Source organism: Neoarius graeffei, chromosome 20 (genome assembly GCF_027579695.1).
Source record: "Neoarius graeffei isolate fNeoGra1 chromosome 20, fNeoGra1.pri, whole genome shotgun sequence".
Taxonomy (NCBI): Eukaryota; Metazoa; Chordata; class Actinopteri; order Siluriformes; family Ariidae; genus Neoarius; species Neoarius graeffei.
The window spans coordinates 48,868,927-48,896,462 of record NC_083588.1 but is presented as its reverse complement, the minus strand read 5'-3'; the positions used below and the strand labels follow the sequence as shown (position 1 = coordinate 48,896,462).

The 27,536-nt window shown below is 42.6% G+C and overlaps 1 protein-coding gene across 2 annotated transcripts in view; it reads left to right on the top strand.

The window, feature by feature from the left end:
* The window catches only part of tlk2 (tousled-like kinase 2), a 43,251-nt gene extending 33,076 nt beyond the window's left edge, over window positions 1–10,175 (top strand). For both annotated transcript variants that reach the window (XM_060901891.1, XM_060901890.1), the window contains 6 exons: window positions 669–758; window positions 887–1,056; window positions 3,498–3,633; window positions 3,774–3,885; window positions 8,487–8,594; window positions 8,735–10,175. In XM_060901891.1, the coding sequence (XP_060757874.1) occupies window positions 669–758; window positions 887–1,056; window positions 3,498–3,633; window positions 3,774–3,885; window positions 8,487–8,594; window positions 8,735–8,908 (790 nt within the window). In that variant the 3' untranslated portion in view covers window positions 8,909–10,175. The remainder of the gene's footprint in view (window positions 1–668; window positions 759–886; window positions 1,057–3,497; window positions 3,634–3,773; window positions 3,886–8,486; window positions 8,595–8,734) is intronic.
* The last annotated feature ends 17,361 nt before the right edge of the window (window positions 10,176–27,536 follow it).

The following is a 27,536-nucleotide window of genomic DNA, read 5'->3' as shown; positions in this document are numbered from 1 at the left end:
GAAGTTACTCAGTAACCACGGAAACATTTCGCGCACGGGCATTTCAACTACCATGAAAGAAAACCACAAACATTTCTCGCTAGTGTGGACAGATGCATTAAACTGTACCGGTGTACTTTGTATCGATACAGTTATACCACTATCGTACCGGTATATATGTGAACACAGCATTAGTGTGAGAGGCAGGGTACACCCTGGGACGATCTATCACAGGGCTAACACAGGGATGAACAGTCATTCACACTCGCGTTCACACCTATGGGCAATCTAGAGTAGCTACTTAACCTAATCCACATGTCTTTGGACTGTGGGAGGAAACCAGAGCATACAAGCATGGGGAGAACATGCAATCTCCTCATGGAAAGTCTTCAGCCAGCTGCGAGGTTCAAACCCAGAACCTTCTTGCTGTGGTGCGACAGTGCCAACCACTGCACCACCACACGCTCTGATACTAAATGTTTTTGCTAATTGAATTTGTAGAATGAGAATTGTGTACTTTTTTTTGCCTGCCCAGTCATTCCTTTAAAGTTGGGAGAAGTTAAATATCAAAGTCCGTGATTGGCTTGTCGGACGAGTGACGTAATGCGGTCATGTATAGTGAAGAAACATGCACTGCTTGAGTTTTTAAGCCTGTCTGATACGAGGTAAATTGTTATGCTTTGTTTCAGACACGCCTGCCGAGAGTATCGCATCCATAAGGAACTGGATCATCCCAGAATAGTCAAACTCTATGACTACTTCTCTCTGGACACCGACTCGTAAGAGACGCATTAATCTACACCTGTGGTTTTTAAATGCATGCAGTAAAATGAGATTTCTGTTACTACAAGAATTCCATGTAAAACTGGATCTGTTGGAACAGAAAGAGATTGTGCTTTGTGTGTAGGTTCTGCACAGTGCTGGAGTATTGTGAAGGCAACGATCTGGATTTCTATCTGAAGCAACATAAGCTAATGTCTGAGAAAGAGGGCCGATCCATCATCATGCAGGTTGTCAATGCCCTGAAATACCTGAACGAGATCCGCCCTCCAATTATCCATTATGATCTTAAACCAGGTAAGACAAAAGAGGTACTACGGTTAGTTTAAGACCTTAAACTAGGTAACAGCAGGGTTCCTGCTGACGAGGTTAAAAATAATGATCATTATCCTGGATACAAGAGAAAATATGCTGTTCTATTTTAAATCTTGGTGCCTTGTTTGAGCATCCAGTCATTGATCCGTCTTTAGTAGTTCCGGCAGATGAATGCCAGATACACACATGGCAGAGCGAGTGGATGAGGATAGAGTGGTGTGATGCAGGCTAGCACAAAACGGAATTTTGTTTCCACCCCAAAATTGTCTCCCCTATAACGGCACTTCCTGAAGCGCCTTGCTTGGCATCCCTTTTGCTCATTTGACGAGTACATTAGCTATAAATAGTTGTTCTCTTACTGGATGAATAAAACGGCTTGTAATTTTAGAAATGAACTATGCTCTTGTTGTGTCAGTAAACTTGCTGTAAAAGTGCTAATGCTGGAGACTCCTTCCCTACATGTCAAACATCTTACAGAGAGCTTCACCAAATCAGTGGGGTCCCCCCCCCCATGTTAAATAACGTCAATATCATATTAGTCTTGGAATATATGGAGTTTAAATACATATACAGTATAAACCTGTGATTTGAACTGAGTGGCACTATTGTCAGCTACTGTTTACAAAAAAAATTAACCAACACCATTTGACCAATCTGACTCGGGGTTCGAAGTTTGCTTTTTTTTTTTTTTTCAACCCTCTAAAAGTATAATTTTGATTAGGGGTTAAGAAGTTGTAGTTGGCTAATGCGGATGCTGGCAGATGTGAATCATTCTTAAGCAACATTCAAAGTACAACAGCGGTCAGGCATCCATGTCATGGTGGAACTCCTAGACAATAATTTCCTCAACAGTTTGTCAGTATCTCCAGTTACAGAGATGCCTACTAGTACGGATTGGCCGTATTTTGTACGGAAAAGTTACGTAAATATGATGTTACGGCAAACAGTGTTATTCTGTACGGAATTATTATAAAGTCTTAAAAAATTCCAGTGAGTTGTTTTTAAATGTCCAAGCGACTTTTTCAATCCATGCACGATTCACGGCTATTTATTTTTACGACAACCACACATGCTGTGTGTGACATGCGCAGATTCCGCACATTTGTTCGCGCTATTTTCGATACGGTAGAACAGCCGTGCATTACACCCAGTCAAAAGGGCATTGGATACGCGCACTGCAAACTGTGTAGAACTGACATTAACATCACTCATGGTGGTCGCGATGACTGCACGCGGCATGTCAACTCCAAAAAAAAACATATGGAGTATGCTGAAATGGCGAGTCAGGCGGAAAGTAAATCTGGGGGGTATCCAGCAGTTTTTTACGAAATTTGTGGATGAAAAGACACGGAACGTGACGCGTGCTGAAGCGGTGATGGTTGACCTGTGCTTGGAGTTGAACTTGCCAATTAGTGCCATGAAATGTGAGTTAAACTTAGTTTCTTTTTACATGTCTGATTTTTATTCACTGAAATATCAAACACTGGCTGTACTTCTTTAATTCAAAGTCTTTTCAGTGTTGCAAGTGCAAATGTACATGTAGTATGATCAAAAACAGAATTTTATGATGAGTGCTGTTGGGATTGTGGCAAAAAATTGATCATTCCACTGTTTTAAATACAATTATAAATGTCATTTTATTCAATGTCTCTTCTGAAGCATTATGCTGAAGTATTTATATATTGGGACATTAAGATAACAATGTCGGACTCTCTTTGGCATGAAATAAGAAATTTTTTTTTTAATTTTATTAGAATCCGTTAACAGGTAGAACATTTTGCCAGGTAATATAATATAATACTTTTGAGGAGTTACATTCAATACCAGTGATTGGTAGTCAACCGTAATGTCTGCAAACAGGGAACACTATTGTATTTAGAAAAATGTGATATATTGTATGCTCTAGAAATTTGTTGAGTGGAAATTCAGTTGAGATGGCTGCTCGCGTTTTGTTTATTCAATTCACACAAAACAGTTCTTTTTAATAATTTAAATGTTAAACATATTGGTATATACACCTCTTTATAATGGAAATGCGCATAAATTGTTACTGAAAGTCATTCCAAAATACTGAAAAATGTTTTCAATAATACTGAAATTCAAAATTTGGGGTAGGCATCTCTGCAGTTATAACCTCGTCAGTAGACTTGAACTAACCGAGCCAATTGTGTCATATAAAATGCGCGTGCCATTTGGACTTGGAGAAGTCTCATTAACCAGCACTGAAACTTGTACATGGCAGCGGAACACACATTGCTGACTTCTTAATGTTTTCATACAGGGAAGCAGACTCCCTTGAAATGGAGCCCACTGTTGCCATAGCTAAAGAAACAACAGTTTATTTATGACAATTCTGCCAAATCAATAATCACTGTGCTCCTACCTGGTTGACCTTATGACGCGATTCTTCTGGTTGCATCTAGGTAACATCCTGCTGGTGAACGGCACAGCATGCGGGGAGATAAAAATCACAGACTTTGGTTTATCTAAGATCATGGATGACGACAACTATGGCGTAGACGGTATGGAGCTCACATCGCAAGGAGCTGGGACTTACTGGTACGCTTGTGTGTTTACTTGGGCTACGACAATAATTTTAGTGTATAATTAAGTATAATTGCTGTAGAACAGTGTCAGTGGTGAATTTCTGACTCTTGCACTATTCTAGTTCAGATCCCATTTAAAAATCCCTCTTGTAGGTACCTGCCCCCAGAATGCTTTGTGGTAGGGAAAGAGCCACCCAAGATCTCCAACAAGGTGGATGTGTGGTCAGTTGGTGTGATCTTCTACCAGTGCCTCTATGGGAAAAAGGTAACATGCGTTCACATTTGAGCGGATCATTCACACCTCAAAAAAAAGTAGAAGGAAATTGACAGCAGAGTTTGTTTATTTTCCACAAAAATAGCTTTTGGTGAGTGTGCTTTTGTAGTGTAGGCTTTTTTTTTTTTAAGCCCTATTATTTAACACCTAATGTTAATTTAATTTGTGCATTTCAAAAGACAAAGTGCTTCCCAAAAGCTCGCTACAATTGACCCATATACATTTGCAGTCAGAGGTTTGCGTACATGGACATGAATGTCATGGCAATAATGATTTTCTTTAAACTGTTTATCTGTGGCATGATTGTATAACACATCTTTAATGGGGGGTAAAAAGCAAGAATTTGATGCACAAGTTTTAGGTGGTGTTTACATTAGACCGTATCCGTCTCGTTTTCGTCGCGGATGCACTGTCCGTTCACATTAAAACGCCGGGAAACGACTCCACAGGCGGAACAACTTGAATCCGCCAGGGCCCACATATTCAACCCAGTTCATATCTGATCCGGTGCTGTGTAAACATTGAGGAACGAGGAAACGCTGTGCTGAGCTCTAGCTGACGTCATCATTGGACAACGTCACTGTGACATCCACCTTCCTGATTCGCTGGCGTTGGGATCACACACACAGCGGCTCAGTCCCGAATCACTGCTCGTGCGCTTCACTCGCGCGCTCTGTGAGCTGCGCAGGGCCGGAGTGCGCACCCTCCAGAGGGCACTCGCTGTTCAGGGCGGAGTGATTTGGAGCGCAGGAGGAAGCGCTGAGCCGCGCTGAGGTTTATTTACACATTTCAACTTATTTACCTCCTTCAGGTGCTTAAACAGTGAGAACATGAACATCACAGCCAGGTGTGTTTATCTGCTGGAGAAGGTGTTCGCTTGCCATCCTTCCACTTGCAAGTGGTGAGTGACTTGCGCATGCCCGATATGCACTGGGATCATGTGACGTGCCGTCTAATTAGTCATGTGATTAGCATATCCCTGTATTGGCGTTGCTGTGTGCACGCGAATCGTTTTAAAAACGTTAATCTGATGATCTGCTGATACGGTCTAATGTAAACACCACCCTAATTTATTTTGGGGTTTCTGAAATCAATACAGGCTCAAAATTGTACATGCATCAGAATTCCAATGGATCATGGAGTTTTTGGAATGTCATGGAATTTTAAAAAGCCTAACCCAGGCATGGGAACACCCCCTTCCCAACAAGTCATGGAATACCAGGGAATTTTGTCACGTGTAAATTTTAGTTGCCATTTATCAATGTAATATTGTTCTTTATCAGGTTATTTCACTGTTTTTAAGCAATTTACAGAACTTGCTTGTTTTGTTCTGAAAACATCTGTGAACTAGTAAATAAAGCTCAACAATTGATTGGCTTTAAAATACTGTGGCTGGTTTTTGTCTGTTTAGCCAAAAGGCAGCCTGGGTTTTGTTTGTTTGTTTGTTTGTTTGTTTGTTTGTTTGTTTGTTTGTTTGTTTTGTTTCCGTCCATTATAGATCATGGATATTCAGCTTTTTAGTTAGTAAAAGTCAGGGAATTTGATATTCTACCTTGGAGTGGAGACCCTGATGCAGCTTTTTTTTTTTTTTGGGTGCATAGAGAATGTCCTTTAGCAGGTTTCACCATGACCAGATGCTTTTAGTAGCCATCAACAAGCTTTGGGAATAATTGTGGTTGGATATTTGACCTCTATCCTTGGTAGAATTGGTAGAGTTTAATAAAATGTGTTTTTCCCCTTGTACAGATCTATGCCAAGTTTCCCAAAAGAATCCTAGTACAAATATTATTAAGTGGTAGAGCGAGCAGCACAATGAACACTGTCTCTCCTCTAGTTGAGATGTTCTTGGCGTTAAGAGGCTTTTGGGAAACCCACCACTGACTTTTAAGCACAGTTCACATATTTCTGATCTAATTGAGGTTGAACATAAAGTTAAGCTTGATGTTCATTTTCTTTATCTATTCTGCATCCAGCTTTGATGTGTGTTTTGGGGTCAATGTCCTGTTGGAATACCCAGTCGTGTCCAAGTTTCAACCATCTGGTTGACTGGGTTAAGGTTATGCTGAAGAATTCAGAAGTTCTTTATTATTCCTTCCACTTTGTGCAATGTATCAGTTCCACTTGCAGCCCTAGAGCATGATGGTACCACCACCACCATGCTTAACTGTTGGTACAGTGTTCCTCTGCATCTCTGTCATTGTGGCTAAACAACTCAATCTTTTGTCTCCTCTGATCAATTTTTTTCCCCTCTCCAGAAGGCTTTCTTTGACTCTGCAGTCAGCTGCAAACTTTAGTCCAGCTTGAAGGTGTCGATTTTCAAGCAGGGGCTTCTTTCTTGGATGGCACCTCTCAGCCTATGTTGATCTTAAAACTTGTTTGACTGTAGACAGTGTTCCAGCAGCTTCCAGTTCATGGCAGGCCTGTGCCTTCTTGGTTCCTGACCATCTGAACAAATTTCTTCTCAGCTGAGGGCGACAGGTTTGGGGCTTCTTCCAGCAAAGTGGCTTGGCAAATAACCTGTATTTACATGCAGTTGTCTGAACTGATCTTGGAATCTGCAGTTGTTTTGAAATGGCTGCAAGAGACGTTTGAGTTGTGTAAATCTGTGATCCTTTTTCCAGATCTGCACTGAGTTGCTTGGACTTTCCAGTTATACTGTGTGTCAATCCAATGACTGCTGTGAAACAAACCCTTTTTATGTTGAGACAGAGGAGCTACCAGCTGTAGTCAATCATGATCACTAGCAGGAAGTTAAGAGGCATTGACAAGACTTTTTGGAACTTTCAGCGTGACTGAATTAATAATCTCAGTGGGTGTATGTACATTTTTGACCCTGTATGTATAATTTTGACCTTGTGTTTTCAGAAAACCCAAAATAAACAAGAGCTTGAACAAATTTTTATTTATTTTTATTAAAGATGTTGTAGAATGACTATTCTTCCCCAGAACAAGAACAGTTCAAAGAACTTACTGAAAGCGCAATATTACCGTGACCACCTTCATGGCTGTGTATGTGAACTTCTGCCCACAGCTGTATTATGGCCCTTTTCCACTACCCTTTTTCAGCTCACTTCAGCCCGACACGGCTCGCGTTTCGACTACCTCAGAGCAGCACGACTCGGCTCGCTTCAGCCCTACTCAGCACCCAAAACTCGCACGGTTTTGGAGTAGGGCTGAAGCGAGCCGAGTGAGGCTGGGGGCGTGAGCAGACACTCCCCTGTGCACTGATTGGTGAGGAGGAGTGTCCTCAAAATGCCCACACACGCCCCGAGAGCACGCTGGGCTCTGTAAACACCGTAAACCCGGAAGAAGAAGAATTACGAATTACGAGAATTTCTGAAGCCTTATGCACCTCGCCTCATCTATACGCTCTTGCCAGTATCTGTTGGCGTTGTCGGTGATAACAAGCCACAGCACCAAGACCAGCAACACTAACGACTCCATGTCCTCCATGTTTATTGTTTACTATCCGGGTCGTGAGACTATCGCTTAAAAGGTCACTGATGTCACTGTTTGCGCCGCCTAACGACATCACGTGACATCCACCCACTTTCGCTAACTCCACCCAATGTGTCCACCCACTTCCAGCCAGCACGGTTCAGCGCGGTTGTAGTCGAAATGCAACTCCAGCAGCCCCACTCAGCTCGACTCAGCCCAATTCAGCACGGCTCAGCCCAACTCAGCCGCGTAGGTAGTGGAAAAGCGGCTGAGTCGGGCTGAGCCGTGCCTTGCTGAGTTGGGCTGAGTCGAGCTGAGCGGGGCTGTTGGAGTTGCATTTCGACTACAACCGTGCTGGCTGGAAGTGGGTGGACACATTGGGTGGAATTAGCGAAAGTGGGTGGACGTCAGGTGATGTCGTTAAGCAGCGCAAACAGTGACATCAGTGAGCTTTTAAGCGGTAGTCTCACAACCCGGATAGTAAACAATAAACATGGAGGACATGGAGTCGTTAGTGTTGCTGGTCTTGGTGCTGTGGCTTGTTGTCACCGACAACGCCAACAGATACTGGCAAGAGCGTATAGATGAGGCGAGGCGCATAAGGCTTCAGAAATTCTCGTAATTCGTAACTCTTCTTCTTCCGGGTTTACGGTGTTTACAGATCCCAGCGTGCTCGCGGGGCGTGTGTGGGCATGTGAGGACACTCCTCCTCACCAATCAGTGCACAGGGGAGTGTCTGCTCACGTCCCCAGCCTCACTCGGCTCGCTTTGGCTCGCTTCAGCCCCACTCCAAAACGGTGCGAGTTTTAGGGGCTAACCAGGGCTGAAGCGAGCTGAGTCGTGCTGTTTTTTGGTAGTCGAAACGCGAGCCGTGTCGGGCTGAAGTGAGCTGAAAAAGGGTAGTGGAAAAGGGCCATTAGTGTAGTCTGGGTTTGTCGTCTTTCCCCCCACCAATCAACCTTTTTTTTTTTTTTTTTTTTTTTTTTTGGTGCAGTGCTATAGCCATACAGTATGTTTACATGTGCAAGTAAGATTATTAACATTTATTCAAGTGACACCCCCACCCCTCCTTTTTTTTTTTTTTTTTTAATAAATGCCTTCACATTGATCGATTTTTATCCCAGTAATCTTGTTTGTTCCCTTCTCTATTCTAGCCGTTTGGTCATAATCAGTCGCAGCAGGACATCCTACAGGAGAACACTATACTCAAAGCCACAGAGGTGCAGTTTCCTCCCAAACCTGGAGTTTCACCTGAGGCTAAGGTACAACTCCTTTTCTTTTTTCCTTTTGCTGTGCCTTTTTAAAACCCCCATCAGCAAACAATCCATGACTTTAGTTCTGAATAGACTGTTTTTAATGTGACTAACCCAGTTTTTATATCCACGCCCACCCACCCTTGCAGGCCTTCATCCGTCGGTGTTTGGTGTATCGCAAGGAGGACCGTATTGATGTCCATCAGCTGGCCAGTGACCCCTTCCTGCTTCCTCACATACGCAAGTCTGTGGCCACCACGGGCAACTCCAGCACGGCTGTCGCCTCCACCTCCAGTTCATCCAATAGCAGCGCCTCAAACTGAGAGCCCCGCCCATCCATACATGTCTGATCGGAGCAGAGAGAGCCGGGTTTGTATTTGCCATACTCGGCTCTGCAGTGCCCAAGGTGGAGGATCTGCCTCTAAGTATAGAGAAAGAGAGCAGGAGGAAGGGGAAAGAGGGATGGATAGAATGCTGGAGTGATGTTCATCCCTCTGTACCCCTCTTCCTCTCCCCAGCATAACAAATCTTATGTGGGGAGGGGAGGTTTTAAAAAAGGCATCCTTAATGTGAGAGAGAGCGAGCGAGAGAAAATTCCTGAGGCCATGCTTTTAAAAAAAAATAAATAACGGATTGAACAGGGGACAGATTTGCAAGTGCTTGGACAGATAAAATGGACTGATGCGTGCCCTGCACCCCACAACACACATTATATATACACATGCACACGTACAGGCATATTCATAAAATTATCTTCAGTTTCTTTGAAGGCAAATAGCTAATGATGTTGGAGAACCTCCTCACTCCTACTACAGTGTCTTCTGTGTAAGATATTGCAAATGAGTTTCTTCTCCTTCCTGCTGTATACCCTGCAACTAGGGAATTTTGCTAATGAGCTTACATCAATCTCAATAGTCCACGTTTCAATCAGCCATATCAAAAACACCATCGTTGAAACAAATAACCAGTCCGAAAGCTAAAACATTTTTTTTGCCGTTTGGGAATTGTAATGGTGAAGTCTTACTGCTCCTTGTATTTTTGGTTTTGTTTTGAGACCCATGTGTTGGGTCAGTCTCGCTTTCTTCCACCCCCTCCTTCTCTGTGACCAAAGCAGAGCTCTGCCAGCAGGTGGTGCTGTTTAACTTGATTTCGTTTTCTAATTATTATTTTAAAATGGTTTTGATGCAAAGACCTTTCTTTTTTCCTTTTTTTTTTTTTAAGAAAAGCTGTTGTTTGTAGATGGTATAGTGTTACTAACGGACGGCCCCAAGTATTTTCTATTCTCCGTTACGATTGGAAAAATTAACACACGTTTTTAATCTGAGATTTAAAGTAGAATCTTGATTTGTTTTTTTACCCCCCCACCACCACGATTTTAACATTTCTGCCATGCATATACATGCATACATATGCGCATACACTCACACCCACACATGCTCATATTTATTTAGGTCTGTTTTAAATAGCTGATTCCTGGTCCTGATTGTCTACTGTGTGGGGAAGAGGACTTTTTGGAGGGAGGGGGAATAGTTAATGACCTGGTACAGGGCAGAAATGGCAATGATCATTAAATACTGTTGGTTAAAATTAGTGTGAGCTTGGCTTATTTTTTTGATTGAGTTTGTGTTTTTTAAATGATCACCACAATTTTCATACTCCTCAAATCACTCTGAATCCTGCGGCTGAGAGAAGAGATAATGAAGCATTGAAGGAAATAAATGTTTACCAATGTGAAGAAGCATTACTGCGACAATCCAAAGCTAATTGTTCTCTAATTTATGTTCTGGCATTTCCTAAAATGTTATTCCGATTAGCAGTTTGTCACCGATTTTTAATTTATTAAGCAACTTGCACTTAAGTTACTTTTTTCATTTACATTATCAGCTATAAACAATTCTCATCAGCCTCCTTTTTTTTTCCTCCCCCTACCCCATTTTATAGGATTTCAAAAGTGCTATGGTACAAGTCAGAATAACTATTAAATTGCAATGTCCTTCCCCTCTAAACCGTTCCAGTAAAATATGCACACCCCTTCCATAATACAGCTGTCTCTTGAACCTCAACACCCCCTGTAATTCTGCACCAGTTTGTGGAAAATGTAGATTAGATAATGTTAACCTTTTAATTACTTAAATATCATTATTTCAATTTATTACTACTGCAGTGTCTCTCATATGGAGTATTTAGTATCACAATTTATTCTCAGTATTCACTAAAAATAATTAATTTGGACTGATCAACAGTCTCTTAAAACTGACATTTATAATAACCACCATTTCTAGCTTGTTCTGTTCCTGCACTGTAAAACCCTAGTTGGCTTTGCCATTGGTGTGAGTTTCAACAAATGGTGACAGTCCCAGTCTGCATGTTAATTACCTTAAAACAGGATGTGTGTAAGGAGTATGTCCAGGAGGTGTTAATTGGGATTCACAGGATTCACTGCATTCACTTTTGCTCAAACAAAAGCACGACTTTTCTTAGAGAGATTTTTTTTTTTTTTTTTTTAATTTGGTGAAGGAGCTCATAATAAGGGGATGTCTACAATAAATGTATTTTGTGTTTAATTCAATTTGTTATACCAGTATTGTATCCTGATGAATATCTTTCCCCACACAAGTTTAAATTTGTAGTGAAATGCAAAGCAGCTTGTTAATATGCAAGTTTCACTTGATAACACGTATTTACAGTTATGCAAAACATGATTTCTAGCTGAAAAATAGTGCATTTACATGCAGTTTTGTCATTCAGTGGAAGACACTGGATTTAGATTTAAGTCAGAAGCCAAACTGCAACCTGGAATTTCTGAAGTGGTTTGCACAATTCTTTCCTGGATAGTGATTTTGTTCCAAATCATGATTACGATCCCCTGTTAACCAATCCCATTATTTGTTTTACCTCATTACAATCTCTAAATTGCCCCCATCTCAATTTTTTTTTGGAGGAATGGCTGTATATTAACAAATGTAATGAGGTTGACCAGACAAGCATGAAATACAAATCAATGTAAATTTAAAAATCACTGCCCCCCAAATTTACCCTACCGTCCCAACTTTTTCTGAGTTATCTCACTGATTATAGTTGGGACCAACAATAACATCATTTGAAGATTACGTGTGTGGAACATGGTAGCTTTTATTTATTTCCCTTCATATGTTTTGACTACAATTAGGCTATTATTTGGTTCCTTTTGCAGGAAATAAAATTCTCCTCAGGAAGTAGAATCTCTTAGCTGTCAAGTTGTACAGCTGCAGCTCAAAAAACTAGAATATTGTGGAAAAAGTTCAGTGTTTTCCGTCAGTTACTTAAAGTGAAAATGTAATATATTCTACACTCATTACATCTCATCTCATCTCAAGCCGCTTTATCCTTCTACAGGGTCGCAGGCAAGCTGGAGCCTATCCCAGCTGACTATGGGCGAAAGGCGGGGTACACCCTGGACAAGTCGCCAGGTCATCACAGGGCTAACACATAGACACAGACAACCATTCACACTCCCATTCACACCTACGGTCAATTTAGAGTCACCAGTTAACCTAACCTGCATGTCTTTGGACTGTGGGGGAAACCGGAGCACCCGGAGGAAACCCACGCGGACACAGGGAGAACATGCAAACTCCACACAGAAAGGCCCTCGCCGGCCCCGGGGCTCGAACCCAGGACCTTCTTGCTGTGAGGCGACAGCGCTAACCACTACACCACCGTGCCGCCCACTCATTACATGTAAACTAAAATATTTCAAGCGTTATTTTAATTTTGATCAGGAGGGATTACACTGCAAAAAAAATCTCAATATTAGAATATTTCATTTTGAGTTTAAGTAAAGCAGGATAAATACCGTGTATCTCTGTCTAGTTCAGTACACGCAACCACAGTTATGCTGACTTGACAGTTGTCCAGAAGACGATCACTGACGCTCTCCACAAGGAGGGTAAGCCACAGAAGGTCATAGCTGAAAAGGCTGGCTGTTTGCAGAGTGCTGTACCGAAGCATATTAAGGGAAAGTTGGCTGGAAGGGAAAAGTGTAGTAGGAAAAGGTGCACAAGCAACAGGGATGATCGCAGCTTTGAGAGGATTGTCAACAAAAGTTGATTTAAGAAATTGGATCAAGAGCCACCATGCACAGATGCCTTCAGGAAAGAAGCTACTCCTGAACCAGAGACAATGTCAGAGTCTTACCTGGGCGAAGGAGAGAGAGAAAGAACTGGGCTGTTGCTCAGTGGTCCAAAGTCCTCTTTTTCAGATGAAGGTAAATTTTTCATTTCATTTGGAAATCAAGGTCCTAGAGTTTGGAAGAAGAGTGGAGAGGCACAGAATCTAAGGTGTTTGAAGTCCAGTGTGAAGTTTCTGCAGTCTGTGATGGTGCCATGTCATCTGCCGGTGTTGGTCCACTGTGTTTTATCAAATCCAAAGTAAATACAGCCGTCTTCCAGGAGACTTCACGCTTCCATCTGCTGATGAGCTTTATGGAGATGCGGGTTTCCTTTTCCAGCAGGACCTGCCCACGGTGCCAAAACTATGACCGTTGGCTGGAAGGGAAAAGTGTGGTAGGAAAAGGTGCACAAGCAACAGGGATGATTGCAGCTTTGAGAGGATTGTCAACAAAAGTTGATTTAAGAAATTGGATCAAGAGCCACCATGCACAGATGTCTTCAGGAAAGAAGCTACTCCTGAACCAGAGACAATGTCAGAGTGCTAAAACAGTTTGCTATGGTTTTTAATTAATAATATCATGGTTTGCTAACCATGATATTACTGTGCTTGATTGCTGAGCCAACTTGCCTGACCAGAACCCGACAGAGAATTGTCAAGAGGAAGATGTGAATCAGACAAGCTGAAGGTTGCTATCAAATCAGCCTGGGCTTCAAGAACACCTCAGCAGGACCACAGGCTGCGTTGATACAGTAATTCATGGTAAAGGAGCCCCAGCCAAGTACTGTGTGCATAAATGAACATACTTTTAAGTTTTAAGAAGTTGGACATTATTGTATTTTTTTTAATTGTTCTTGGGGAATATTCTAATAATTTGAGATACTGGATTTCTGATTTTCATGAGCTGGATCATCAAAATTAAATCGTAAAAGGCTTGAAATATTTCACTTTTAATGAATATTGAATATATGAAAGTTTACCTTTTTTGAATTAAATTACCAAAGAAGGCTTCCCCCCACTCACTCACACACACACACACACACACACACACGATATTTTAATTGTTTCAGACGCACCTGTAGTAAATACTTCTGGACATGTAATTAGCTGGTCTAACATTTAAAAAGTTTATATAAAACCAAGGACCTGTAATTTCTTTCAGCCTTTAATTTAGTGTACAAGAATACAACTGGGAGCTACAGAATACAGATGTGAACTGAGATCCAGGGGTTAAATGTGTTCATGTTAGCAGTATTAGCCTTAGTATTAGAAAAGTGTGGAAGTGCACAATGTGGCGCGCGCGTTTTGTGTTTTTTTTTTTTTTTTTGTAGTGATGTCATTCTTCAGAAATGTCTAGTGCACTTTTATTCAACTTTTTTGTGGCTGCATGTTGGTCTGGTTCTTTTTCAGTTCTTTGCCTCGGCTGTGTTCACTCTGTGTTGGTGACGTGGGCAGTGTTGTTGGCTGTAATGAAGCCTGCAGCTGCTCTGAAATGGAGAATGGAGTCCAGCTTTACAGACTCACGGCTAATTTGTTGTATCTCGTGTTTATGCTCATAAAACTGCAACACGTTGTTGGGAATCAACTTCGGTTCACTTAAAGGGGCGATTCTAAAGAATCGAATCAATAAAGAGTCATAATGCCCATTATGATCCGAGAGCGTGCAAGGTTGCCAGATTGATCTTTATGCCTTTCTTATGAACATTTTACAACTCGTACAACATCCATCCAGCCATTATCTCTAGCCGCTTATCCTGTCCTACAGGGTTGCAGGCAAGCTGGAGCCTATCCCAGCTGATTATGGGCGAGAGCCGGGGTACCCTGGACAAGTCGCCAGGTCATCGCAGGGCTGACACATATGCCGCTTTTCCACTAACAACGCGGCTGAGCCGTGCCGTGCTGAGTTGGGCTGAGTCGAGCTGAGTGGGGCTGTTGGAGTTGCATTTTGACTACAACCGCGCTGAACCGTGCTGGCTGGAAGTGGGTGGACACATTGGGTGGAGTTAGCGAAAGTGGGTGGACGTCACGTGATGTCGTTATGCGGCGCAAACAGTGACATCAGTGACCTTGTAAGCGGTAGTCTCACGACCTGGATAGTAAACAATAAACATAGAGGACATGGAGTCGTTAGTGTTGCTGGTCTTGGTGCTGTGGCTTGTTGTCACCGACAACGCCAACAGATACTGGCAAGAGCGTATAGATGAGGCGAGGCGCATAAGGCTTCAGAAATTCTCGTAATTCGTAATTCTCCTTCTTCCGGGTTTACAGATCCCAGTGTGCTCGCGGGGCGTGTGAGGACACTCCTCCTCACCAATCGGTGCACAGGGGAGTGTCTGCTCACGCCCCCAGCCTCACTCAGCTTGGTTTGGCTCGCTTCAGCCCCACTCCAAAACCGTGCGAGTTTTGGGGGCTGAGCAGGGCTGAAGCGAGCTGAGTCGTGCTGTTCTTAGATAGTCGAAATGCGAGCTGTGTCGGGCTGAAGTGAGCTGAAAAAGGGTAGTGGAAAAGGGCCAATAGACACAAACCCACATTCACACCTACGGTCAATTTAGAGCCACCAATTACCCTAACCTGCATGTCTTTGGACTGTAGGGGAAACCCATGCAGACACGGGGAGAACATGCAAACTCCACACAGAAGGGCCCTCGTCAGCTGCTGGGCTCGAACCCAGAACCTTCTTGCTGTGAGGCGACAGTGCTAACCACTACATACAACATATTCAGTGGTTACAAACAATATTCTTAATTCTTCCATTTTTTTTGGAGACCCTAAAACCAAAACTAAAGTAAATATCATTTCACAGATGTAATATATCAATATGCCTAATTCAGTCATTAAAAGCTTACATAAATACTGAATGATGTTGTAGCAAAACGGTCTGTTTACATGTTACTTCTGCTTACATGCTAATGTTGCTAACCTTTGTCAAAAGTGGCATTCTTAGTAGGCTATTTCCAGTTGCTACTATTACTAATTGATCATCCATCCATCCATCCGTTATCTGTAGCCGCTTATCCTGTTCTACAGGGTCGCAGGCAAGCTGGAGCCTATCCCAACTGACTATGGGTGAGAGGCGGGGTACACCCTGGACAAGTCGCCAGGTCATCGCAGGGCTGACACATAGAGACAAACAACCATTCACACAAACGCACATTCACACCTACGGTCAATTTAGAGCCACCAATTAACCTAACCTGCATGTCTTTGGACTGTGGGGGAAACCAGAGCACCTGGAGGAAACCCACGCAGACACGGGGAGAACATGCAAACTCCACACAGAAAGGCCCTCGTCAGCTGCTGGGCTCGAACCCAGAACCTTCTTGCTGTGAGGCGACAGTGCAAACCACCACATACAACATATTCAGTGGTTACAAACAATATTCTTAATTCCTCCATTTTTTTGGAGACCCTAAAACCAAAACTAAAGTAAATATCATTTCACATATGTAATATATCAATATGCCTAATTCAGTCATTAAAAGCTTGCATAAATACTGAATGATGTTATAGCAAAACGGTCTGTTTACATGTTACTTCTGCTTACATGCTAATGTTGCTAACCTTTGTCAAAAGTGGCATTCTTAGTAGGCTATTTCCAGTTGCTACTATTACTAATTGATCATCCATCCATCCATCCATCCATCCATTATCTATAGCCGCTTATCCTGTTCTACAGGATCGCAGGCAAGCTGGAGCCTATCCCAGCTGACTATGGGTGAGAGGCGGGGTACACCCTGGACAAGTCGCCAGGTCATCACAGGGCTGACACATAGAGACAAACGCACATTCACACCTACGGTCAATTTAGAGCCACCAATTAACCTAACCTACATGTCTTTGGACTGTGGGGGAAACCGCAGCACCTGGAGGAAACCCACGCAGACATGGGGAGAACATGCAAACTCCACACAGAAAGGCCCTCGTCAGCCGCTGGGTTCGAACCCAGAACCTTCTTGCTGTGAGGCGACAGTGCTAACCACTACATACAACATATTCAGTAGTTACAAACAATATTCATAATTCCTCCATTATTTTTTTTTTGGAGACCCTAAAACCAAAACTAAAGTAAATATCATTTCACAGATGTAATATATCAATATGCCTAATTCAGTCATTAAAAGCTTGCATAAATACTGAATGATGTTATAGCAAAACAGTCTGTTTACATGTTACTTCTGCTTACATGCTAATGTTGCTAACCTTTGTCAATAGTGTTTCCCATTAGGAAATAGCCTACTGAGAATGCCAGCTTTGCAGTTGCTACTATTACTAATTGTTGACTGATTGATTAATTAAAATATGATTGACTTTGCCTGATATGAAATGAGCACTGCAGAGACGAGACATCCCGATGATAATAAATGATCATAAATGTCTGCGTTTAGCTTCAAAGGGCGTCTTTGACAACGGTATTATATAAAAGTGAAGGTCAACGTTTTTTGGCATTCCTATTCAGCAATACTTTTTTCCCTTATTCTGGGGATCTTGCCCATTTTCCTTAGCTTGTTTCTGCTGTCTTTTTGCCATGACAATATAGGCCCAACTGTAATGACAACCATTACATCCACTCCAAATAAGTTTATCGGCTGTTGTGTGTGTATATGTTTTTAAAAAAACTAACTCGCATATTGAAGTATGTCATTTTGAGGTATTTTAAGTGTTTTCTTAGTGTACGTGCATTTTGTGGGTTTTGTGTGAGATTTTTAAAATTTATTGTGGTTTGGAATAATGATTATTAGCACATAATTTCATAATTTGATGGGCTCCATTATGAAGTAAGACAACATGAAATGCAAAAAGACAAGCATTTATCTATCTATTTAACTAACTTTACTTTTTGTTCCATGGTCCAGCTCCAGGATCCTGCGTTCGGATTACTGTTGTGTGGTGTTTTGTAAATTTGTCTGGGTTTCCTTCGGCTTTTCTGGTTGCCTCTTACTGTCCAAAATACATGCAGATAGCCCAGTTAGCTCTGTTTTCATCTAAATTGCCCATTTGTGTGTGTGTGTGTGTGTGTGTGCCGTATGGTGCCCTGCGATGGACCGGCATCCAAGGTGGGGTTTACATTAGACTGTATCAGCGGATCATCAGATTAATGTTTTTAAAACGATTAGTGTGCACACAGCAACGCCAATACACGATTTGCGTGCAAACAGCAACGCCAATACACGGATACGCTCGGCTCCGCAGGCATCCTGCGCTCCAAATCACTCCGCCCTGAACAGCAAGTGCCCTCTGGAGGGTGCGCACTCCGGCCCTGCGCAGCTCACAGAGCATGCGAGTATAGCGCACAAGCAGTGATTTGGGACTGAGCCGCTGTGTGTGTGATCTCAGTGCATGTCGGGCATGCGCGTCACTTACCACTTGCAAGTGGAAGGATGGCAAGCCTAAAGACAATCATAACTACACAATGGGCAGTATTTGCATCAGTATTTGCAGTATTTTCATACTTTTATACTCTTTAATGAAAGGTGATACAAGGCGGAAGTCCGCGCCGTTTTTCAGCAGTCGCGTCACATGACCAACGCCAGCGAATCAGGAAGGTGGATGTCACAGTGACGTTGTCCAATGACGACGCCAGCTAGAGCTCAGCACAGTGTATCCGCGCATTCTCAATGTTTACACAGCACCGGACCAGACACGATTTGGATTGAATACGTGGACGCTGACGGATTCCCGTTTCCCGGCGTTTCCAGGCGTTTTAATGTAAACGGACAGTGCATCCGCGAAGAAAACGAGACAGATACGGTCTAATGTAAACTTGGCCCAAGTCAGGGTGGATTCTCCTACACTGCACTCCTGACCAGGATAAAGTGGTTACTGAAAATGAATGAATGAATGAATGAATGAATGTAATTGATATGTGAAGATGATAAGAAGTTATTCCCCTTTTCAACTATCAAAGAATGGGTGTTGTTCTGAGTTGTGCACCAAATTTTGAACCGTTTAGAGCATTTCGACCAAAAATAAATTGATTCGGAAACTCAAAAGTTGGTTCCCAGCTGGAACCAACATCTCATCTCATCTCATTATCTCTAGCCGCTTTATCCTGTTCTACAAGGTCGCAGGCAAGCTGGAGCCTATCCCAGCTGACTACGGGCGAAAGGCGGGGTACACCCTGGACAAGTCGCCAGGTCATCACAGGGCTGACACATAGACACAGACAACCATTCACACTCTCGTTCACACCTACGCTCAATTTAAAGTCACCAGTTAACCTAACCTGCATGTCTTTGGACTGTGGGGGAAACCGGAGCACCCGGAGGAAACCCACGCGGACACGGGGAGAACATGCAAACTCCACACAGAAAGGCCCTCGCCGGCCACGGGGCTCGAACCCTGACCTTCTTGCTGTGAGGCGACAGCGCTAACCACTACACCACCATGCCGCCTGTAACCAACATATAGCTGGTTTTTCCAGAGCAAACCGTGATTACATCAGTGGGCGTGTCATTAGTTTGGACAGGAAGTGGAGTGCAGTAATAGAGAACACAATGGAAAAGGATGCATCTTCAGGAAAAAATGGACTGAAAACAAATGTCTGAAACAGAACCAAAGCTCACAGGTAATCAATGCACGCCGCCATCTTGATATTACACTCAGAAAATAAAGTACATTTGTTTTACCTTTCAACAGCATGTCACTGGGGCAGTACCCTTTATATAGGGGGCTGCAAAAGTAAGTATACAGTAATGAAAAACAAAATGTTCGCACAAAACGTTATTTTATTGATTATACAAACATATCAATAATAACATATTAATCCCTCAAAATGTTCAAACTATTTGCCCCTGGCATTGACACACTCTACTAGTCGAGTGTGGACACCCATGCCCACTGGCACAAAGGTCTTTATCGGCATCAATTTCCTGGCAAGCCTCCCATATGAACTGAATCATGGCATCAACAGAACGTGGTTTGCATGCGAAAACCCTATTTTTTTTAATGAATTCTAGTATTAAATGAAACCTAGCACCACCATTATAATACTGGTAATACTGGAATAATCCTTATACCTACTTTTGCAGCCCCCTGTATATTGCTGGGGAACATATGTGTATCTTTTTGGCCCTAAAAAAAAGTACACATAAGTTACTTTGAGGTCCAATAATGAGCCCTGGGGTTACATTAGTGTAGACTGGACCTTGAGGGAAAGAAATGGACTCCCTACTCTACCCTTATTTCTGACAGTGTACTGTTTGCTTCTGTTGTGTATCGTGCAACGACCTCTATCTATTCCGGGGCATAGCTAGGATTTTTCAAGGGGGGGGGGTCACACACTGACTGGCAGCCTGAGTACAAACTCGCAGGTTTGTAAATGAAAAAATAATACATTGAATACATTTGAGAAAATAACGCGGTCTTTGCATCATTCTTTCATCTCATGTTGCGAGTTGTTGACATGTCAGACAACGATTAGGCCAAATCAGCTTTATCCGGCAGTGTATGGATAGTGGCTCGACATCTTACCCTAGTCAACCGATGCAGATCTCGCTATTCTTGTTGTCTTACTGCTCATCGGCCAAAATGTTTCGAAGTAAAAGGCGTCATGGATGACAAATGGCAAAGATGTCAACGATCTTGTGAATGTCGATCGCTCTGCCATAGTGTATGTTCATCATCGCCAGTCCTGACTATGAAAACTATATGTAACAAAAAATAAGTATCATTGCTAGTTTTAGGCAGCTTAGAAACTGCTCTTTCATTTGCTGTTTCTTCCACGTTTTCTTGATGTGTTCTAGAAACGGCACTAAAACTTAGCTTCCAAGCCACAAAATGCAACTTTGATGGAAAAAAATATAATAAATTGCTTACCTCTTTTCATGTCGAAAGAAGGAGGAAAGTTTTGCTTGTTTTGACATGAAGTATTAACAAAAGAGGAAATACTCGTAATTCGCAACTAAAAAGACTGCAGCTACACTGGCAGCTTGACCATGCGTTCTAGTGCGATCGTGTTGTGCTTGTGCAGAACTGGGTCTTCGTGCCCAAACCACAGGAAGTCCATTTATAGAAACCCTAATGAGGCTGAGATGACAATCTAGTTTTAAAAAAAAATGTTAGAAAAATTACAGTGGGCGCTTTTTTTAATATTCTTATGCGGCTATTGAAAAAATGTATGGTCCGACAAAGGGGGTCACGGGCACCCCAGGACCCCCTCCTAGCTATGTCCCTGTATTCATGATGCATTCTTGATTACAACGGTTTGGCTCAAAACTGGTGAAAACGTGGGCCAGTTCACTAACTAACACTAAGGTTCAAAGAATCCTGAATGGAACTGGTGCAAGAACCAGCTCCCTGTTGGTCAAAAAGGGGTATTAGTAACACTGTGGGCTGCTTTACAGGGTAGTCACACTAGAGGTGGAATGAGCCAGAATGCCACTGGAATGAAAATTCTTCGTATATTCCGGGATATTCGAAGTGCATTCTAAAAATTCTGACTGCATTCTGAGTGCATTCCAAAGATTCGGGCCCATTCTTGTGGCTGGGCTGAATGTTTTGCTTATGCTCAAAACATTCGAGGTGCATTCAAAGAGGAGAAATATCAAACGGCATTCGAAGTGTATTCTGACTGCATTCTGACTGCATTCTAAATATTCTTACGGCATTCCAACAGCATTCAAAACATTCTGATCACGTTCGAGGGAAAAATCGAAATGGCAAGCCACTTTAAATCCTGCCAGAATGTCCCGAATGTGCCTCGAATGAGCCGAAATGCTGTCGGAATGAAAATTCTTTGTATATTCCGGGATATTCTAAGTACATTCTAAGTATTCGAGCTGCATTCTCTTTGAATTCTTAGACGTTCAAAACATATTTGGTGGCTATTCCGGGAGCGTTCTGACTGCATTTGAGGTGAATTCGTCCAGCATTCGAGGCACAGACTTCGGGTGGTATTCGGGCAGCAATCGAACCGCACTCGTACGGCATTCGAAGTGCGTTCTTAATATTCTAACTGCATTCTAACAGCATTCTAGGTATTCCTACTGTGTTCCAACTACATTTGAACGGCATTCGAAAGCTAATACGCCCGGAATGTGCAAGAATCATTCGAGGCGGGTTCGAAGCTCATTCTAAGTATTCGAACGGCATTCTTACAAAGCTGTAAGAATGTTGGTCAGTTTGAAATTCCTGCCCGAATTTTTAAACATTTTTCATTCCGGCTGGTTCTGCTTGAGTCCTGCTAATATTCTGGGATATTCGAAGTACATTCTAAGTATTTGAGCTGAATTCTCTTTGAATTCTTGGACGTTCGAAACGTATTTGGTGGCTATTCCGTGAGCGTTCTGACTGCATTTGAGGTGAATTCGTCCAGCATTCGAGGCACAGACTTCGGGTGGTATTCGGGCAGCAATCGAACCGCACTCGTACAGCATTCGAAGTGCTTTCTTAATATTCTTACTGCATTCTAACAGCATTCTAGGTATTCCTACTGTGTTCCAACTACATTTGAACTGCATTCGAAAGCTAATACGCCCGGAATGTGCAAGAATCATTCAAGGAGGGTTCGAAGCGCATTCTAAATATTCGAACGGGATTCTTACAAAGCTGTAAGAATGTTGGTCAGTTTGAAATTCTTGCCCGAATTTTTAAAAATGTTTAATTCCGGCTGGTTCTGCTTGAGTCCTGCTAATATTCTGGGATATTCGAAGTACATTCTAAGTATTTGAGCTGAATTCTCTTTGAATTCTTAGACATTCGAAACATATTTGGTGGCTATTCCGGGAGCGTTCTGACTGCATTTGAGGTGAATTCGTCCAGCATTCGAGGCACAGACTTTGGGTGCTATTCGGGCAGCAATCGAACCGCACTTGTACGGCATTCGAAGTGCGTTCTTAATATTCTAACTGCATTCTAACAGCACTCTAGGTATTCCTACTGTGTTCCAACTACATTTGAACTGCATTCGAAAGCTAATACGCCCGGAATGTGCAAGAATCATTCGAGGCGGGTTCGAAGCGCATTCTAAATATTCGAACGGGATTCTTACAAAGCTGTAAGAATGTTGGTCAGTTTGAAATTCCTGCCTGAATGTGACACAAATTTTTAAAAATGTTTCATTCCTGCTGATTCTGCTTGAGTCCTGCTAATATTCTGGGATATTCGAAGTACATTCTAAGTATTCGAGCTGCATTCTCTTTGAATTCTTAGACGATCGAAACGTATTCGGCGGCTATTCCGGGAGCGTTCTGACTGCATTTGAGGTGAATTCGTCCAGCATTCGAGGCACAGACTTCAGGTGGTATTCGGGCAGCAATCGAACCGCACTCGTACGGCATTCGAAGTGCGTTCTTAATATTCTAACTGCATTCTAACAGCATTCTAGGTGTTCCTACTGTGTTCCAACTGCATTCAAAAGCTAATACGCCCGGAATGTGCAAGAATCATTCGAGGCGGGTTCGAAGCGCATTCTAAGTATTCGAACGGTATTCTTACAAAGCTGTAAGAATGTTGGTCAGTTTGAAATTCCTGCCCGAATTTTTAAAAATGTTTCATTCCGGCTGATTCTGCTTGAGTCCTGCTAATATTCTGGGATATTCGAAGTACATTCTAAGTATTTGAGCTGAATTCTCTTTGAATTCTTAGACATTCGAAACATATTTGGTGGCTATTCCGGGAGCGTTCTGACTGCATTTGAGGTGAATTCGTCCAGCATTCGAGGCACAGACTTCGGGTGGTATTCGGGCAGCAATCGAACCGCACTCGTACGGCATTCGAAGTGCGTTCTTAATATTCTAACTGCATTCTAACAGCACTCTAGGTATTCCTACTGTGTTCCAACTACATTTGAACTGCATTCGAAAGCTAATACGCCCGGAATGTGCAAGAATCATTCGAGGAGGGTTCGAAGCGCATTCTAAATATTCGAACGGGATTCTTACAAAGCTGTAAGAATGTTGGTCAGTTTGAAATTCTTGCCCGAATTTTTAAAAATGTTTCATTCCGGCTGGTTCTGCTTGAGTCCTGCTAATATTCTGGGATATTCGAAGTACATTCTAAGTATTCGAGCTGCATTCTCTTTGAATTCTTAGACGTTCGAAACGTATTCGGCGGCTATTCCGGGAGCGTTCTGACTGCATTTGAGGTGAATTCGTCCAGCATTCGAGGCACAGACTTCGGGTGGTATTCAGGCAGCAATCGAACCGCACTCGTACGGCATTCGAAGTGCGTTCTTAATATTCTAACTGCATTCTAACAGCACTCTAGGTGTTCCTACTGTGTTCCAACTACATTTGAACTGCATTCGAAAGCTAATACGCCCGGAATGTGCAAGAATCATTCGAGGCGGGTTCGAAGCGCATTCTAAGTATTTGAACGGCATTCTTACAAAGCTGTAAGAATGTTGGTCAGTTTGAAATTCCTGCCCGAATTTTTAAACATTTTTCATTCCGGCTGGTTCTGCTTGAGTCCTGCTAATATTCTGGGATATTCAAAGTACATTCTAAGTATTTGAGCTGAATTCTCTTTGAATTCTTAGACATTCGAAACATATTTGGTGGCTATTCCGGGAGCGTTCTGACTGCATTTGAGGTGAATTCGTCCAGCATTCGAGGCACAGACTTCGGGTGGTATTCGGGCAGCAATCGAACCGCACTCGTACGGCATTCGAAGTGCGTTCTTAATATTCTAACTGCATTCTAACAGCATTCTAGGTATTCCTACTGTGTTCCAACTACATTTGAACTGCATTCGAAAGCTAATACGTCCGGAATGTGCAAGAATCATTCGAGGCGGGTTCGAAGCGCATTCTAAATATTCGAATGGGATTCTTACAAAGCTGTAAGAATGTTGGTCAGTTTGAAATTCCTGCCTGAATGTGGCACAAATTTTTAAAAATGCTTCATTCCGGCTGATTCTGCTTGAGTCCTGCTAATATTCTGGGATATTCGAAGTACATTCTAAGTATTCGAGCTGCATTCTCTTTGAATTCTTAGACATTCGAAACATATTTGGTGGCTATTCCGGGAGCGTTCTGACTGCGTTTGAGGTGAATTTGTACAGCATTCGAAGCACAGACTTCGGGTGGTATTCGGGCAGCAATCGAACCGCACTCGTACGGCATTCAAAGTGCGTTCTTAATATTCTTACTGCATTCTAACAGCATTCTAGGTATTCCTACTGTGTTCCAACTACATTTGAACTGCATTCGAAAGCTAATACACCCGGAATGTGCAAGAATCATTCGAGGCGGGTTCGAAGCGCATTCTAAGTATTCGAACGGCATTCTTACAAAGCTGTAAGAATGTTGGTCAGTTTGAAATTCCTGACCGAATTTTTAAAAATGTTTCATTCCGGCTGGTTCTGCTTGAGTCCTGCTAATATGCTGGGATATTCAAAGTACATTCTAAGTATTCGAGCTGCATTCTCTTTGAATTCTTAGGCTACATCCACACGACAACGGCAACGAGATTTTTTTTTTTTAAATATCGCGTCCACATGGACAACGGATCAGTAAAATATCAGGTTCATATGGCAACGCAACGCTTGCTGAAAACGATGCAATACACATGCCACACCTCTACGTGCACTGTAAGATGGTCCCATTGGAGACACCAGAACAATAGAAGTAGACGCATGCGCATAACTGCGCATGCGCACAGTGACTATCCCTGTCACTGTCACACACACACTTTCTCACTCCCTATCCTATGGATATAGTCCCTTTAAATCACGTGCTCGTTTTTTGAATGGAGAGGTGGAAAGAGGAATGAACGGGGGTAGATGGAAGCTGGTACGCCAACATTCTGATATCCTCCAGAATTCTTTAATGGTCCGGAATAAATTGAATACTACATGTTGATGGATTACTTTGTTCTTCTACGCCCTTTTTGAGGAATGTATTGTCGGACTTGAACCAACATCTGAAGAGGTGAGATCGCTCCTTTTTTTTCCCCTATTTTTGCTGGCGGGATTGACTCTGCCCTAAGGGCTATTCTCTCACACTCTCTCTCTCTTTGCACCATTACACAATAAATATTCACAGTGAAAATATTTTGTAAGCACGTTTCATGAACCAAGTTATAGGATTTGTTGACAACTCGCATCGAGTTCGTTACACTTCTACCTGGCGTGAAGCACTGACAGTCATGTGGTTGTGACATCATCATAAACAAATCCGTTCTACTCATCCAGACGACTTCGCAACGGCTCCGTTGCCAGATTTTTTCACTCTGGAACCCGTTCTCAAAAGATTTCATTTTGGGGCACCCAAAATGCCGGTGCCATGTGGATGCCAGGCCGAAACGATAAACAATTTTATCAGATTCACCTGAATCCGTTCCCATGTGAACAGGGCCTTAGACATTTGAAACGTATTCGGTGGCTATTCCGGGAGCGTTCTGACTGCGTTTGAGGTGAATTCGTACTGCATTCGAAGCACAGACTTCGGGTGCTATTCGGGCAGCAATCGAACCGCACTCGTACGGCATTCGAAGTGCGTTCTTAATATTCTAACTGCATTCTAACAGCATTCTAGGTATTCCTACTGTGTTCCAACTACATTTGAACTGCATTCGAAAGCTAATACGCCCGGATTGTGCAAGAATCATTCGAGGCGGGTTCGAAGCGCATTCTAAATATTCGAACGGCATTCTTACAAAGCTGTAAGAATGTTGGTCAGTTTGAAATTCCTGCCCGAATTTTTAAACATTTTTCATTCCGGCTGGTTCTGCTTGAGTCCTGCTAATATTCTGGGATATTCGAAGTACATTCTAAGTATTTGAGCTGAATTCTCTTTGAATTCTTAGACATTCGAAACATATTTGGTGGCTATTCCAGGAGCGTTCTGACTGCATTTGAGGTGAAGTCGTCCAGCATTCGAGGCACAGACTTCGGGTGGTATTCGGGCAGCAATCGAACCGCACTCGTACGGCATTCGAAGTGCGTTCTTAATATTCTAACTGCATTCTAACAGCATTCTAGGTATTCCTACTGTGTTCCAACTACATTTGAACTGCATTCGAAAGCTAATACGCCCGGATTGTGCAAGAATCATTCGAGGCGGGTTCGAAGCGCATTCTAAGTATTCGAACGGCATTCTTACAAAGCTGTAAGAAGGTTGGTTAGTTTGAAATTCCTGCCCGAATTTTTTAAAATGTTTCATTCCTGCTGATTCTGCTTGAGTCCTGCTAATATTCTGGGATATTCGAAGTACATTCTAAGTATTCGAGCTGCATTCTCTTTGAATTCTTAGACATTCGAAACATATTTGGCGGCTATTCCGTGAGCGTTCTGACTGCATTTGAGGTGAATTTGTACAGCATTCGAGGCACAGACTTCGGGTGCTACTCGGGCAGCAATCGAACCGCACTCGTACGGCATTCGAAGTGCGTTCTTAATATTCTTACTGCATTCTAACAGCATTCTAGGTATTCCTACTGTGTTCCAACTACATTTGAACTGCATTCGAAAGCTAATACGCCCGGAATGTGCAAGAATCATTCGAGGCGGGTTCGAAGCGCATTCTAAATATTCGAACGGCATTCTTACAAAGCTGTAAGAATGTTGGTCAGTTTGAAATTCCTGCCCGAATTTTTAAAAATGTTTCATTCCGGCTGGTTCTGCTTGAGTCCTGCTAATATTCTGGGATATTCAAAGTACATTCTAAGTATTCGAGCTGCATTCTCTTTGAATTCTTAGACATTCGAAACATATTCGGCGGCTATTCCGTGAGCGTTCTGACTGCATTTGAGGTGAATTCGTACGGCATTCGAGGCACAGACTTCGGGTGCTACTCGGGCAGCAATCGAACCGCACTCGTACGGCATTCGAAGTGCGTTCTTAATATTCTTACTGCATTCTAAC